Here is a 14,026-nt window from a genome sequence, read left to right as displayed (position 1 = left end):
TTAATCTGTTTTCTTTATTAAATTATGTAAATAAGAATTCGCTTGTTATATTGCCTAGAATATACAACCTGTTGCTAATAACGGTCGACATAGATTTCGTCAATAACGGCAAAAGTAGGATTCAAAGGTCACCTGAAAATAATACGCAACCATTATCGAGGTCAAAAACATTTTTTATGTAAAGCAGTGTACGGAACGTGTTACTTTATATTTTAAAGGGTCTTATTCCGCCCTTACTGCATTAAATATAAATTAAAAGTAAAAGGGATCACGCGAAGTCATCGTACCTTGACCGAATTTCCCGTTTGTTTATAATCTGGGAGTGCCAGTCGGCCGCATATTAATTAGTGACGTCATCAGAAGGGCTAAGGTAGTACAGTATAATATAAACTGTCAACTGTCGAGCAGCCGTGCGGAATTGACCTTTTTGTCATTTGACTTTCTCTTGATCCGAAGGCCATGATTCACTTCGGGGTCACAGCGTAGAGCACGAGAGATCGCGCTGGGTGGCAGCCCTTCAATCTTTGAGAAAGGAAATAACCGTTGTTCTCTCAGTTTTTGCCTAAAGTTGCCTGCCTTGTCGAAGTCACAGACGACATTCTTTCAATATCTGTACCAAATTCACCATTAGTACCCGAAACCGCCGAGCTTGCATGAAGAGAGTTATGAATGTCGATGAAGCAAAGGAAGTATGCAGGGATCGTGGCAAGTGGAAAGAGGTAGTCTCTGCCTACCCCTCCGGGAAAGAGGCGTGATTTTATGTATGTATGTAATTCACCATTAATATTTGTACAATTCTTAAAGCGCTGCTAATTAATGTACAAGTTTAACAAGAGATACATTAAGCCAATTTCTATTGAATCTACTACTAATCTTATCTTGACTAAGTGAATGTGTGTATTCATGAATGTGTGTATACAGTGTTTCAATTTAGGTCACATGACTAAACAATGTTATAGTATGACAACTACAACACAAATCGCCACAACTTATGAAAAGTCACAATTAAATATTCTCAACGGAAAAAGATAATTATCTTTTTTCTTCAAAATTTCTATGGTTCTACCACTCTTCGAAGAAGCTACATGCCTTTGTTCATGTACAGAAGAGAGTTTGATGTATTGTACTGTAAACACATGGGTTTAGATTACCCTGCAAAGGCGGGGAAGTCAGACGGGAGGCGCTATTTGTAAAGATTTAACTTGTCCATTCCAGGATCATATTATATTTACTTATTTACTGACCCTGGGCACCCATCCCCAGTAAAAATAAGCAACTAATTTTGGCTAACGCCAAAAGGATAGTGATGTACTGCAGATATTATGTGTTTTGATCTACAAACATAAAACGGCTTTATATTATCAAATATCGTTTACAAATTCTTTTACACATTTTGTTGTATTTTACTTTATATTGTTGTTCCCACGCACTTCCTTGGACCCAAGGACCTTCCTATATGACAACTGTTGCAGATTATTTTATTAAACTCCGCCGTGAATAGTATAATTAACATCTTCCGGAATGATAAAATTCTAGGTTGTGTGTACAAAGATTTTTATCATATTTTATCTTATACGGCTTTTTGTCATGCAAGATCAAACGGATTTAATGGGCTGGAAAAAATTAGGTTTTCAAATAATCTTGTAAAAAAAATATTTACTGACCTCTTAATCATTTCTTCGTTCAGAAGTAACATTTTAAAATTATTGTAAAATACTAAATTCTTCTAAATCTCAGCATTATTCCACGAATTTTTATACTTATACTATTTTTTTTAATCCGACTTCTTTTTCGTAATACTTATTCAATGTATACAGAATTTTATGTTCATTCAATTACCGGACAAGAGACATCGAGATGATTTTCTTTGCTCTTATTTGTAACCAACAATTTGTTACTGAACCAAAGTAAGTATACCAGTGCCAATTATTATTATTTCTTTGTCTTTTAGTCGAAGGTTTTTAAACTAGTTAAGTGTGTCTTATTACTGCAAATTATGTTTGAAAAACTATTAAAATCCTATCGCTTGGCCTTGCGTAATAGATGTTTCTAGTGTTATACAGAACAGTCGTACGTAAGTTAATAACTTAATTGCCATAATCTTGTTTTATCCTGCAAAATATTGTTATGTGTCTGGGTGATTTCTGCACTTGGGTAATTTTTTGAATAATATACTTTACATATGAAATAAAAATTTTAACAGAATTTCGCCTGAAATAGCTAACACAACAGATCCTACTACTATTATAAAGGCGAAAGTTTGTATGGATGTTTGTTACTCTTTCACGCAAAAACTACTGAACCGATTACCATGAAATTTGGTATGTAGGTAGCTAAAGACCCAGAATAACACATAGGCTACTTTTTATCCCAGAGTTCCCGCGGGATTGATAGGGTTTCCATGCGGACGAAGTCGCGGGCGGCCTCTAGTAATGTATAGTTTTGAGGATATCTCATTAACAAATTAATAAAAGAATGGTGTAAATCACAAATGTAGGTAATTTCATTTCAATAAAGAAAGCGATGTGGTTCCCCGGCACATTTCCCGACTGATCGGAATAAAATAAAACTTATGAGAGGCTACTAAATTACTATTAGGGAAGGAATATAATAGATACAAATGATGAGTTGTTACATGATCCCACAAAACAATATTATTTTAGGGCGGTCGCGTAAAATTGTCGATGTTTATGAATGTTTAAAATCGTGTCTATTTCATTTTAGTCGGACAACATATGCGATGACTCACTATGTTTTTGTTGCGTTCTACCTACTATGCTAATGAAGCGGTAATGCTGTTAACCGTTTTAACATGAGCACGATTAATTTTATTGTTACCAACTGTAACGATTTTTTACATAACCTACGTGACTACGTATTTTCGTGTAAGGTGTGATTCATTCACAATTTTTTAGGTACCAAGTCTTGTAGTAAGTTTCTTTATCTGTGTAATTTGTCCCGTATATATTTATTCTCTTTCTTATAATTCAGTGCATTGATATAATATATTATTAGGACACATCCTATAATACATAATGAGGATACGATCAGGACACATGCCCGTTCATCTTGACATATGGCCAAGTCTTCAAAAGGTCTCTGAACAGGTTTTAAGTAGTTTGTAGCTGTCACTACCCTCAGTAAAGAGAATAATAAGATGAGGCACAAGATTAACTTAGTGAGTTCAGATCGGAGCTGGATCTTCATCCGTAACTCTCTTCAAGCAAGATTTCTATCCAGGGTTGTAAATCTCGAAGAGTTTTGTTGACTTTTTAATTCATTTATTATACGAGGCATCTGCAAGGCAGATGAAACCAAGACCTCATTATACAGCAGCATGTGTTGTTCATAAAATAACCATGTATGTGCCTTAAAAGTATAACGAATTTGTTTACAAAACTTAGAAAAATATATAAAACTCGCTGATTATACCCACAGCTTCACATAAAACACGTTTTATGAACCAAGAAACATACATGTTGAAGCCCCCTACCACTGCCAGTACTTTTGGCCGTTCTTGCGCAATGTTCTGTGGTTGCATGGAAGAGCATAATACTCGTATATAAGGCCGCCTTTTGTAGATTTTCGTAGCTGCATAAGTATAGGATAAGTTTTTATGTTATATATTTTTTGCAATAATGGATTTACTATTCTATATGGTCTTTTTGAGTCAGCCAGTCACTCAGTATGGCAAAAAAAATTAAATTTATTCTTCGAAACGCTGGGTTCATTCCCATTCGTCCTTGATAGTTATCAATTAAATACCCCGATTGATTTATACAAATATGTGATGTAGTTTGTTGACCGCACCATTGTATCGGCTATTGACCGTTCATACGAGTGTTTTTATCAAATAGGTTTAATAAAATCGACCTTTTATCGAATGATAAAAACAGCGACGCCAATTGGTGTTTTTGCGAAGGATGAGTGCCTAGTGAACAAGAAAGATAGATAACATAAAATCACGCTTTTTTCCCGGAGGGGTATGCAGAGACTATATCTTTCAACTTGCCACGATCCCATATAAAGCGTATTATATATTTTTATCCGATAGATAAAACTCTTTATTGCACTGCACGACAAGTACTGAAGGGACATAGCTCCTCTACTCGTACAACAAGTAAATCCTAATGTTGATAAAAGCGGACAAATATTCATGTTACTTGTACGATACACAAAATGTGATTGACTGTGACGGTGACTGGATTATGCTGTCAATGCAATCCACCTCGTCACGAAGTCATAAATGGTTTATAATGGACCAGAATTATCTTCCTACTAACGTTTAAAATCGAGAGCGAGATAACATTTGTAGAAATATGTACATAAAGTCTACAAATTATGTCATATCACAAAGTAAATTGTAAATGTTACTGCCTTGAAAACTATGCCAATGATGTAATAACTTTAAAGAGATTAAAAGTTTATGCCTAGGTCTTTTATCGAACATTTCATCATTATCTAAGTCCGTGTTTTGGCTAATAATTATTCACTATGATCATAAATTTATCTCTACCTCTCACATCCATGCATAATCCGCAACTTTCTGCGGTATTTCTTTCGATGGTATAAAATTCAATAAATAAAGTCATGACATAATCTATGCCACAGGTTTGTAGCACGGCATCTATTATTTTAATTTCACAACGTATGATGTTTCTTAAACCTTACAATCAGCTATGTCTCAAGTTGTTTCCATTACGTGTGCTTATAAACACTTCCTGACGTACTCTATATCAGTGTTACGAAAGGTATCCTTGGCATATAATTTCCTATATTGACGCAACATGCACGGTTGGACAATAGGGCAATTATCTCACGGTGATAGGTGAGGCCAGGGCTTTTGTGATGTAGCTGTTAAGAGCTAATCTAACACGATGTGCACATCAATGTATTGGTGTCTAGGTCTGAAGTCGACGTTGTCTTGTGTCAGGTCTGTTAAATTGATGACGATGAAATGATTTATACCAGTAACGAAGGACCATTTTGGTCAGTTCTACTCAAGTTTGTGTTCATAATATCATTTAAACCAGTTGACGGAGAATCTGTTAATGATTTTCAATATCAGAACTTTGCACTTCTACACTACTTAACAATTTTCTAAGTACCTTCTGTGCAGATTTTGTGGTTTACTAAAATCCTAAGGATTCAGGTCACGAATCAAACAATGGGAGAAACCAGAGGTGATAACAATTCGCATTGAGGGCACAAAGCACTACTGCTAACCATCGGGACACAATTGGTGCATGACAAGCTGCAGAATTCTGTGATTCAGACTGTAAGGCCGGGTCCAGACGAGTGTAACGTGTAATGTAAGATTACGTGTAATTTAGTATCAACAGTGTGGACGGCACACGAACTAAAGCGAATTGTGAACGCGAAAATATTTCAAAAGCTGTTTCCACTCAGTTGCTACGAACATGCCGAATAGGAAGGTCGTGATAGCTGGTGCGGCTTTTATTTTCATGTATTTACTAACTGAAGACCGCAAAAGTCGGAAGCGTCGATGGTGGAAAACTAATTTGTATAAAAGAAGATCTTCTTTACTTGTGGAACTAAAATCTCAACATATAAGTGGTCAATATAAAAACTTTACCCGGATGTCGCCTACTGACTTCGAATATTTGTTAACAATCATTGCGCCTAAAATATCAAGACAAGACACTATAATGAGATCTGCAATTTCGCCGCAAGATAGACTGGCTCTAACACTAAGATTTTTGGCAACAGGAGATTCATTTACAAGCCTTCAATACACCTTCAGAATTTCAAAACAGTCAATGTCTTGCATTGTACCAGAAGTTTGTGAAGCGATTATAAAAGCATTGAAAGAAAACATTAAGGTGAGTTTTACATATTTTTATTTATTTATTAAAATAACAAATTAAGCTATTGTATTAAGTACGGTAAGCAAAATTAAAATTATTCCAAAATTAAAATTAGAAAGTTGAATCAAATTGTATCTTCAAAACATGTAGTACAAAATTTATTCTTTTCAAATCAGGTCATTCACAAAGTCTACATCTTCATATGAAGTTTGAGATAATTCTGAGGGAACAGGTGAAGCATATGGAGCAGTAGGGCAACTTGTTTGATTTTGACCTGTTGAATACCCTGAAGTAAGTTCTGAGCGATTAGACAAAGAAGGTGGTTCATTGCAGTATCTTGATGAAGGAACCGAGCCTGTTGTATACCCACTGTAATTGAATGCCGATGGATAATAATGTTGAGAAAAGTTAGTGCACCCTTCATCGGCTTTGAATATTACGTCCATTATTGCTCGCTGCACGGCATTTTTAGTACTTCTGTTATATTGTTGCATCTTGCTGCATATAAAATTTGAAAAGAAAAGGGTTTCACTGTCAAAATTGTTTGGATTATTGTTCCGGGGTTCAGGAGTAGGACTAGAAGCAGCACTCTTAAGCAGGCCAAGAGCCTCCGAAAGCATACCCATTTTTTTATTTTCGTCTGATTTCTTTTTTTTGGGGGCCTGACCAGTTGGTGATATAAATTCTGAACTGTTATCAAACAAACTGTTATCATTTTCGACACTTGTAGATGCACTCTGTTCCGGTTCATTTGTAATCTGTAATTAAAAAGAAATTCATTGTTTCAGCTGCCAAAAACAGAGTCAGAATGGATCCAGATCTCAAACAGATTTGATGAATTGTGGAATTTTCCCCATTGTGCCGGAGCCATGGACGGTAAACATGTCATTCTCGAGGCTCCGGTACATAGTGGCACAGAATATCGTAACTACAAATCTAATTTCAGTATAGTGATGTTTGCTTTAGTAGACGCGGAATATAATTATAAATTTCTGGATGTCGGATGTCAAGGCCGCATTTCAGATGGTGGAATTTTTAAGGAAACTGAATTATATAAAAAACTAGAAAATAATTCGTTAAGATTGCCTGCACCTGAAGCACTGCAAGGTAGAAACAAAGTAGTACCATATGTTTTTGTAGGAGACTCTGCCTTCCCTTTACAAAACAATATAATGAAACCCTATCCAGGAGAATACCCCAAGGGATCGCCGCGAAGAATTTTTAATTACCGGTTAAGCAGAGCTCGCAGGATTGTAGAAAATGTATTTGGTATCACAGCATCTGTGTTCAGAGTTCTACGAAAACCTATGCTCCTTCAGCCCAAAACCGTGGAGACTATAGTCATGGCTATTGCACACTTGCATAATTTTTTGAGAAACACGGATTCATCTAAAAACTTGTATGCACCCCCTGGCTCACTTGACAGCGACCAAAACGGAAGATTATGTGAAGGTAGTTGGCGGAGAGATTGTGAAATGTCATCTTTACTTCCATTGAATAATGTACCTAGAAGAGCTGCCTCAACGGCAAAACAAATTAGGGATGAGTTTAATGACTATTTTATGAACGAGGGTACAGTTTCTTGGCAGAATACATATTGTTAAGTTTTTTTTATCAAGTCGAAGGAAACTAGTTCAATGCAGTTACCTCTGTGTTGCGTCGTTTCCTTGGATTATTTCGATCTCCTAAAAATGCCAGCGCCTCGTAAGCAAACCATGTACTTTTGTACGTTTCATCCCCACCTGTAAAATAAATTACAATAAATAAACAATACAATAGAATATAGTACATATATGTATAGTAAAATATAGTAGAATATAGTAATATAGTGGGTATACAATAGAAGTAATAATTGTACTAATAGCAAGTAAGTGATAATACCGTAAAAACTAAATTAATAAATAAAAGTGTGTAATATGTAAAGCAACATAAATTTATAATAAAACATACCTTTTCCGGAACTATGGCTCTTCTTTACTTTTCCTTTTTCTCTTCGATGTGAAGCAAGCAAACTAATCATTTTGTTTTTGCATTCTTCTACATCTCTTTCCAATGAATGAGCAATATCACTCCAAGCATCGTGTTTCAGATTTTTTTTATAGTATTGCGGGTTTTTTGGATCCCAAATAACAGGTTTTTTTTGATACAAACTAATAAGTTCAAGCGATTGTTCGTCACTCCACATCATGAACGTACATACGACACAACCGTCACGAACGCCGTCCAAACGAGCACTGCGAGCGTCTTTGTGTTCGCGCGAAAAACCGACAGCCGATGGATCAACCCCGAGCGCCGCGCGAGCGTTACATGTAATGCTCGTAGTGCCGTCCACACGTAGAATTCGTGTTACATTACACGGTGGATTACATTACACGTTACACTCGTCTGGACCCGGCTTAAATGAGTGATGTATTTCGTTCAACTAATTAATACGAGTGTCAGTAGTTTTTTTATGACTTTTCTTGCGTTCATGTCTCGAAGTCTTAAAAGCTTTGATGATCACTTCGTAATTTTTTTATAGCGTAATAAGTTAAATTTGAAAAGGAATAGACAAAAAACTCTCTATATAGAAAAGTTCAAATGAAGATAATAGAAAAATAGAGATCAAAGCGAAATCGTAATTTGAGCATGAAAATCATAATAAGTTGTTATTAATAAAACTTACAGACTTTGAAGTGAACATCAAGTTTAGGCATATTTTGGATGTTTCAAGGATGGTAACAAAATTAAATGAGACAACAAACAGAAACGAAAATAAATCAAAAAATATGAAAAGAATAAATCACAACAATGTAGTTGCATAGCAAAACTCGTTTGAAGTGGAAAGTTAGAACCAATTTTATGTATTTATAGATTGATTGTTATGAGGTTTTGTTTTCACGTATGACTTTAATTTTATTCGTCCAAAGATACTTAAACTGAATATACTGACTCTTTACGTTTGTCTTTAGCTGGGAAATCACCTGTTGAATGGAAGTGTTTTAATGTATTGGCTATCACTCTCATCCATATTTTTTTCAGCTATTCTTGAAATATCCATTATGCTTTTGTTTTAATAAGATTAGACCACGTCCTATATTTCTTATTTATGATGTTAGATTTTGGAATTAAGAACAGAATATTATCTGATAGAAAAGGTGCCGCTGTTTTTAATTAATATGCAAGTGATTTATATTTTTTGAGAAACAAACGAATGTTATATCGGTAAAGATTTCACTAATGAATGTCATGGAGGTTTTGAGTTTCGATATAGTCTATCTAACCTTAATTATATTTAGCATTAATATCATGAGTCTTGGTGTTATAGAACAGAACCACTTTTATCCGCTGTTTGAACCCCTCCATATACGAGTACGAGTAATTCAATATACGGAAGAGCAAAACGCGGAAGAAAAGTAATTAAAGTTCAGATCGCATCCTAGAGAAAATAGGTCGTATGGTTATTATAGGGCACAGGAAGTGAAGCGATGCGGAAGGCTTTACTCACGAGGCAGTCGGCAATGTGACGTCAATAATGGTTATATCGTTATCGGTCCTTTGTCGTCTTGTATTTAATACTCCTTTTATAGCCTACAGCAAAGTAGAGTTTATTACTAAATCACGCTGTCTTGTTATAGGTGATGATCATAGACATCAAAGTTATATAAAGATGATTAATATAATTGATGTCTAGAAATATACTTGCCTGTTATATTTATCTTTAAATCCTACGTAACTTTAACACCCACTTAATTTCTCTGTTTAGTAAAAAGGTTTATTTTTAGAATGTGTTTAGCAATAAGACTAATTTTGTATATAAAAATTGTTATTAATGAAACAAGTATAAAAAAACTGTGGAATTATTAGCAACACAAATTTGCACATGCCACTTGCGCACAATTTCCTTGTTTTTCTGACTGTGAATTGCTGAAATTATTCCAAATAACTATGTAATTTTTGGTCTAATGTAATCTTCATCGTTCTAAATATCATAATTATGTGAATTCGGCTTATAATTTCAGGAACCTGTGTAGTTAATTTTGCATAGTTTTGTTGCCATGGTTTAATCACTTAGTACCTACTACATTAATGTACTAAGTGATGCACAAGACAGTTAATGATGGCGTATAGAATAGCTTTATCTATATCTTTAGCAGTACCCAAAATGTATCTATGATGCAAATCTAGGCTAAAGATTTCCTCCATTTAGAAGCATAAAACCGCCGCCATTGCATTACTCTTCTCGTCTATCTCAAATGTACCTGTTCACATCATGGCCAGTTCCATTTATGTGTATTGATTGTGGAAACACCCAACACCATCAATAGCAATTGCTACATGGGCTAACTTTATTTGTTTGGAGGTTGGTTGGGACTAATGCGTGCCAACTGTTGAATTAGATTCCTAGAGTGCTGGCAAGTATCACATCTTACAATAGAAGAAAAATTGGAGTTCTAAATAACACATTTAGCCTATCAATTTACTCTGCACGGAACTGACAGTAGTTGGCACAAAAACACTTGATTAAGTGTGCCTCGCTCCATTTCGCTGGCTGATTGGCTACCGCAAAAACGATAGGAAGTCATCTAGTGATTGACTGCAAGAGATCATGGGAAAATTGCTTTCTGTCAGCCAATCATGTGACGATCCCGACGATTAACTTGAGCTTTTCTTTGAAACTTGAAGGATTCAATACCTTTTAACACGTAGACAGTTGGGACCGTTTTTTTTTAAACTTTGATTCAATTTTTTTTAATGTCGAAAGATTTTAATGGTTCGTTTCTTGATTGAACAGAAATTACTGGCTTTGAATTGCTGAAGATCTAGAAAGTACAAAAATAAAATGTTACTGCTTCCATTACTTTCTAGCCCGGGTAATAATTGCTCAAGAGCTTAATGTGATGGAGAAATCGACAGAAATGTCACAAATTTATAAGAAAGTTTATCACAATACAAACAATTTGTATAACCTCAGCCTTCAGCGCCGGCGGGCTGCTTTCGCCCAGGGTCACCATTAGGGTGCAAGTTCACTACGGCCTCGGTATAATGGCTTTATACCCCAAGTTCACTGCTGGCACGCGACGCGCCCCGTTCGAAGCGACCCTTCCAAGTGAGGGAAATCAGCGTTAATAATCGATATCGATATATTTTTCTTGGGGAATAAAATCATATGTGCCTAAACGGGTCTGAGATATTTCTTTGCAGCAGTTTAAGTTAATGTTTCGCTTGACTTAGGTGTCTGTCTATTTGTGGGATATACATAAGTATGTGTCAAGGCATGCGTGTATTCCATATTTGCCGAGCCATACTAGGTATATCCATTTAAATATGGATGATGGAAATTTTGTAGTGCAACTAATGAATTATTTTTAATTATAGTAAACATTTACTGTATAAAACTGTTTCTAATTCTACTTAGTACATTTCGAAAAATACATATTGGGAAGAATATAATTTTAGGCACACAAATACTATTGCACGAAATATACTCGTATTTGTCGTAAAACATAAAAGGTGAATTGCAGAAAATATTTATATCGATATCAGAACATGATCCCTTCCCTTCCATGGCATACTTCAGGGCCAAACACAAGGACTTGCTCTGTCATGGTCAGACCTTGTCGTTTGGTTGGGTTTAGTCGGCGGGCTTTCGGAGCCCTTTATCGACTGTCCGGTTTGAATTAATCGTTCGGAACTTTTATTTTATGTTTGCTGTATTTTTTTTCGTTTGCATATGTAATGATCGATACAAGCATGTGACGTCGTGCCGCCGCGGTCTCCCCTACGCCCCTTTTCACAGCCCCCCTTCATATAGGGCTCCCGGACTGTGAAGAGGGGCGCAGGGGAGACCACAGCGGAACGTACTACGTCACAAGCAAGTGAAAATACAGACATACAAACATTATTATGCTAAGAACAAAAGGAAGCGTTGTAGCTTTTAATTTCAACTATAAACACTATGTAAGTGGGTTAGCACTCACTATTTATGATATCGTATTATGTAATCTGTGAATAAATATGATACGAAATGTAACGTGATATACTTAGTAGGACTACTATTGCAGATTTGGTTTTGTGGAAAACAATTGTAAATATTCTATTCTTAAAATTTTGCATGTAGTGGGTCCAGTCTACACTAAATGCGACCCGATACGTAATAGCTATTTTTATATTTTAACTAGCTGTGCCCGCGACTTCGTCCGCGTGGAATAGTTATTTTGGGCATCATATTTATTTTTGCAAACATCCTCCTCGGCTTTATCAATTATATAGCTGCTAATTGTTATAGACTTGGTCAACATCATTACCCGCGACCGAACGGAGACCGTATATATGCGTTTAGGGTGAGAGGTTGTGCGTTTGTGTGTTTGTTTGTGCAAACCAATGTTAGCATATATCTCCAAAACTACTGGTCCGATTTTAATGCGGTTTTCACTACTGGATTTAGATTTGATTGGTGCATGTTCTCAGATAGGTGTTACGGTTACGAATCACCAGGATGCGCTGCAGTATACAATTGTTTACATAAATGAATGTTAGCATGTATCTCCAAAACCACGGGTTCAATTTGAATGCAGTTTTCACTGCTACATACAAAGGAAGTTTTATAAGTAGAATAATCCCTATCTATATGTAGGAAGTAGGATAGAGCAGGGCGATCGAAAGATGCGGGGTGAGGGGGAGGGGGAGGAGGGGGGGGGGGGGCGGTCAGGCGGTCACGCGTATTAGAAAGAACGCTGGTTCACCGTATTAAATGTTTCACTGCAAATTGTTTATAACGACTATATCTCAAAACCTATTCGTCTGATTTATAATGAATGAAAATTGGTTTCAAAATAACTTATGTTTATAATGAAAAAATAATCTTAAAAAATGAACATAAAAGTGGTTATTGTAAGTAAACCTTAAGAGATAGATATATGGTCTCGCGGACTTTTTTGTGGCAAAAAATGAGTACTTCACATCTTTAGTACATTGTTTTACTATATCTTTGTTGGTTTGCGCAGCGTTCGCGTGGAAAGCTCGCAGATGGCCGACTCATTCAACTTTCACCTGCATTGTTGACGTTTCCCGTAGGAAATCCGGGATAATCCTCGATAAATAGAGTATCTAACAGTGAAAGAATTATTCAAATCGGTTCAGTAGTTTCTGAGATTAGCGCGTTTAAACAAACAAACAAACAAAACAAACTCTTCAGCTTTATAATATATATATATATAATATATTATATATAGTATAGATTTGGTCATATTGAATTTTTTTTCTTACCATATACTTCATGTTTAATTGGGAAATAGATTTTTATCATTTAATTGATTGTTCTTCCTTAATAATGTGATTTCACTCACAAAGCTACACGTACGATATCATTTGGTGAAGAAAGAAAACGTATCGATATTTTAAATAATAAAATGTGTGTAGTACAGGTGTCAACATTCCGATAACGGTGATGATAAATTGATTATTTAATTTCTACATTTTTATACTATTTATCGATAACAGACTTCATTAAATATTCGTAACTATTTACTTTGTAATTCTATTTCCTTGTGGTCCTTAGTCATGTAGGTAGTTTTTGCTTATCTTATTATTTGGGTGTCGTTATCTGTTTGTCATTATTATTATTTATGCACCTAATGATAGGCTCATAATTTACTCGTAAACGTTTCGGAAAGGTCAATTACTGATGATCTGACTGGTCAACTGATTAAACTTTGTTGTTCTCGAGTCCAAATATCTATCTTGCATAGTGGATCCAATGTGTGACATGGATGCCCGTTGACTTTACTTTGATATTTATTAAGTACCCACTTAGATTTCATTTTTAAGATGTTCCTAATTCGACCTTGGACGTTGAAGAGTTACAAGACGCAACCGTCACTTAGGTGATCATGAAGATGGATGTTTTGTCCAGAACTATTCATCTTGAAGTTTCAGGAATGCCATTTTTAGTTCGTCCTTAGCCTGGGTTAAGTGAATTAGTGTCGTCAAGCAAAACTTGCTAGACTGTTCCATCAACAAACACCCAATATTATCTCTTACGTTTTTAGCACATTGATATGATATGTACCTACATTAATAAACGTATCAAACATGATTAAACTTTTGCGCCAATCGATATTTTAAATTGCTATTCGCGGCCGGCGCATGTAAATAGCTAAATTAAATTGATTTATATCACGGCTGCCTTAGTGCCTATCATAACAATCTTCTGCTCC

The 14,026-nt window shown here is 35.5% G+C and overlaps 3 protein-coding genes across 4 annotated transcripts in view; 2 read left to right on the top strand and 1 right to left on the bottom strand.

Annotated features, from left to right (window-relative positions):
* Positions 1–14,026, top strand: part of LOC106141654 (E3 ubiquitin-protein ligase goliath-like) — a 62,118-nt gene that overhangs the window by 24,515 nt on the left and 23,577 nt on the right. The gene's annotated exons all lie outside the window — the stretch shown is intronic.
* LOC132903058 (uncharacterized) lies at positions 5,285–8,077 on the top strand. Its single transcript, XM_060950339.1, has 2 exons — positions 5,285–5,843; positions 6,617–8,077. The coding sequence occupies exons 1-2, from the start codon at positions 5,421–5,423 to the stop codon at positions 7,430–7,432; spliced, it is 1,239 nt and encodes a 412-aa protein (XP_060806322.1). The 5' UTR covers positions 5,285–5,420; the 3' UTR covers positions 7,433–8,077.
* On the bottom strand, positions 5,981–8,016 carry LOC132903059 (uncharacterized). Its single transcript, XM_060950340.1, has 3 exons — positions 7,779–8,016; positions 7,476–7,570; positions 5,981–6,586 (listed from the first exon to the last, which is right to left on the bottom strand). The coding sequence occupies exons 1-3, from the start codon at positions 8,014–8,016 to the stop codon at positions 5,996–5,998; spliced, it is 924 nt and encodes a 307-aa protein (XP_060806323.1). The 3' UTR covers positions 5,981–5,995.

The sequence above is a fragment of the Amyelois transitella genome, chromosome 21 (genome assembly GCF_032362555.1).
Source record: "Amyelois transitella isolate CPQ chromosome 21, ilAmyTran1.1, whole genome shotgun sequence".
Classification (NCBI taxonomy): Eukaryota; Metazoa; Arthropoda; class Insecta; order Lepidoptera; family Pyralidae; genus Amyelois; species Amyelois transitella.
The sequence above is the reverse complement of the archived record's forward strand: the minus strand, read 5'-3'. Positions and strand labels throughout refer to the sequence as shown.

Excerpts from the sequence above, each read along its gene's own strand:
- LOC132903058 (XM_060950339.1), top strand. The coding sequence starts at position 5,421 with ATGCCGAATAGGAAGGTCGTGATAGCTGGTGCGGCTTTTATTTTCATG. Across the intron at positions 5,844-6,616 it reads CATTGAAAGAAAACATTAAG|CTGCCAAAAACAGAGTCAGA; the intron begins GTGAGTTTTACA and ends TCATTGTTTCAG.
- LOC132903059 (XM_060950340.1), bottom strand. The coding sequence starts at position 8,016 with ATGATGTGGAGTGACGAACAATCGCTTGAACTTATTAGTTTGTATCAA. Across the intron at positions 7,571-7,778 it reads GAGCCATAGTTCCGGAAAAG|GTGGGGATGAAACGTACAAA; the intron begins GTATGTTTTATT and ends TTTATTTTACAG. Across the intron at positions 6,587-7,475 it reads GGAAACGACGCAACACAGAG|ATTACAAATGAACCGGAACA; the intron begins GTAACTGCATTG and ends TTTTAATTACAG.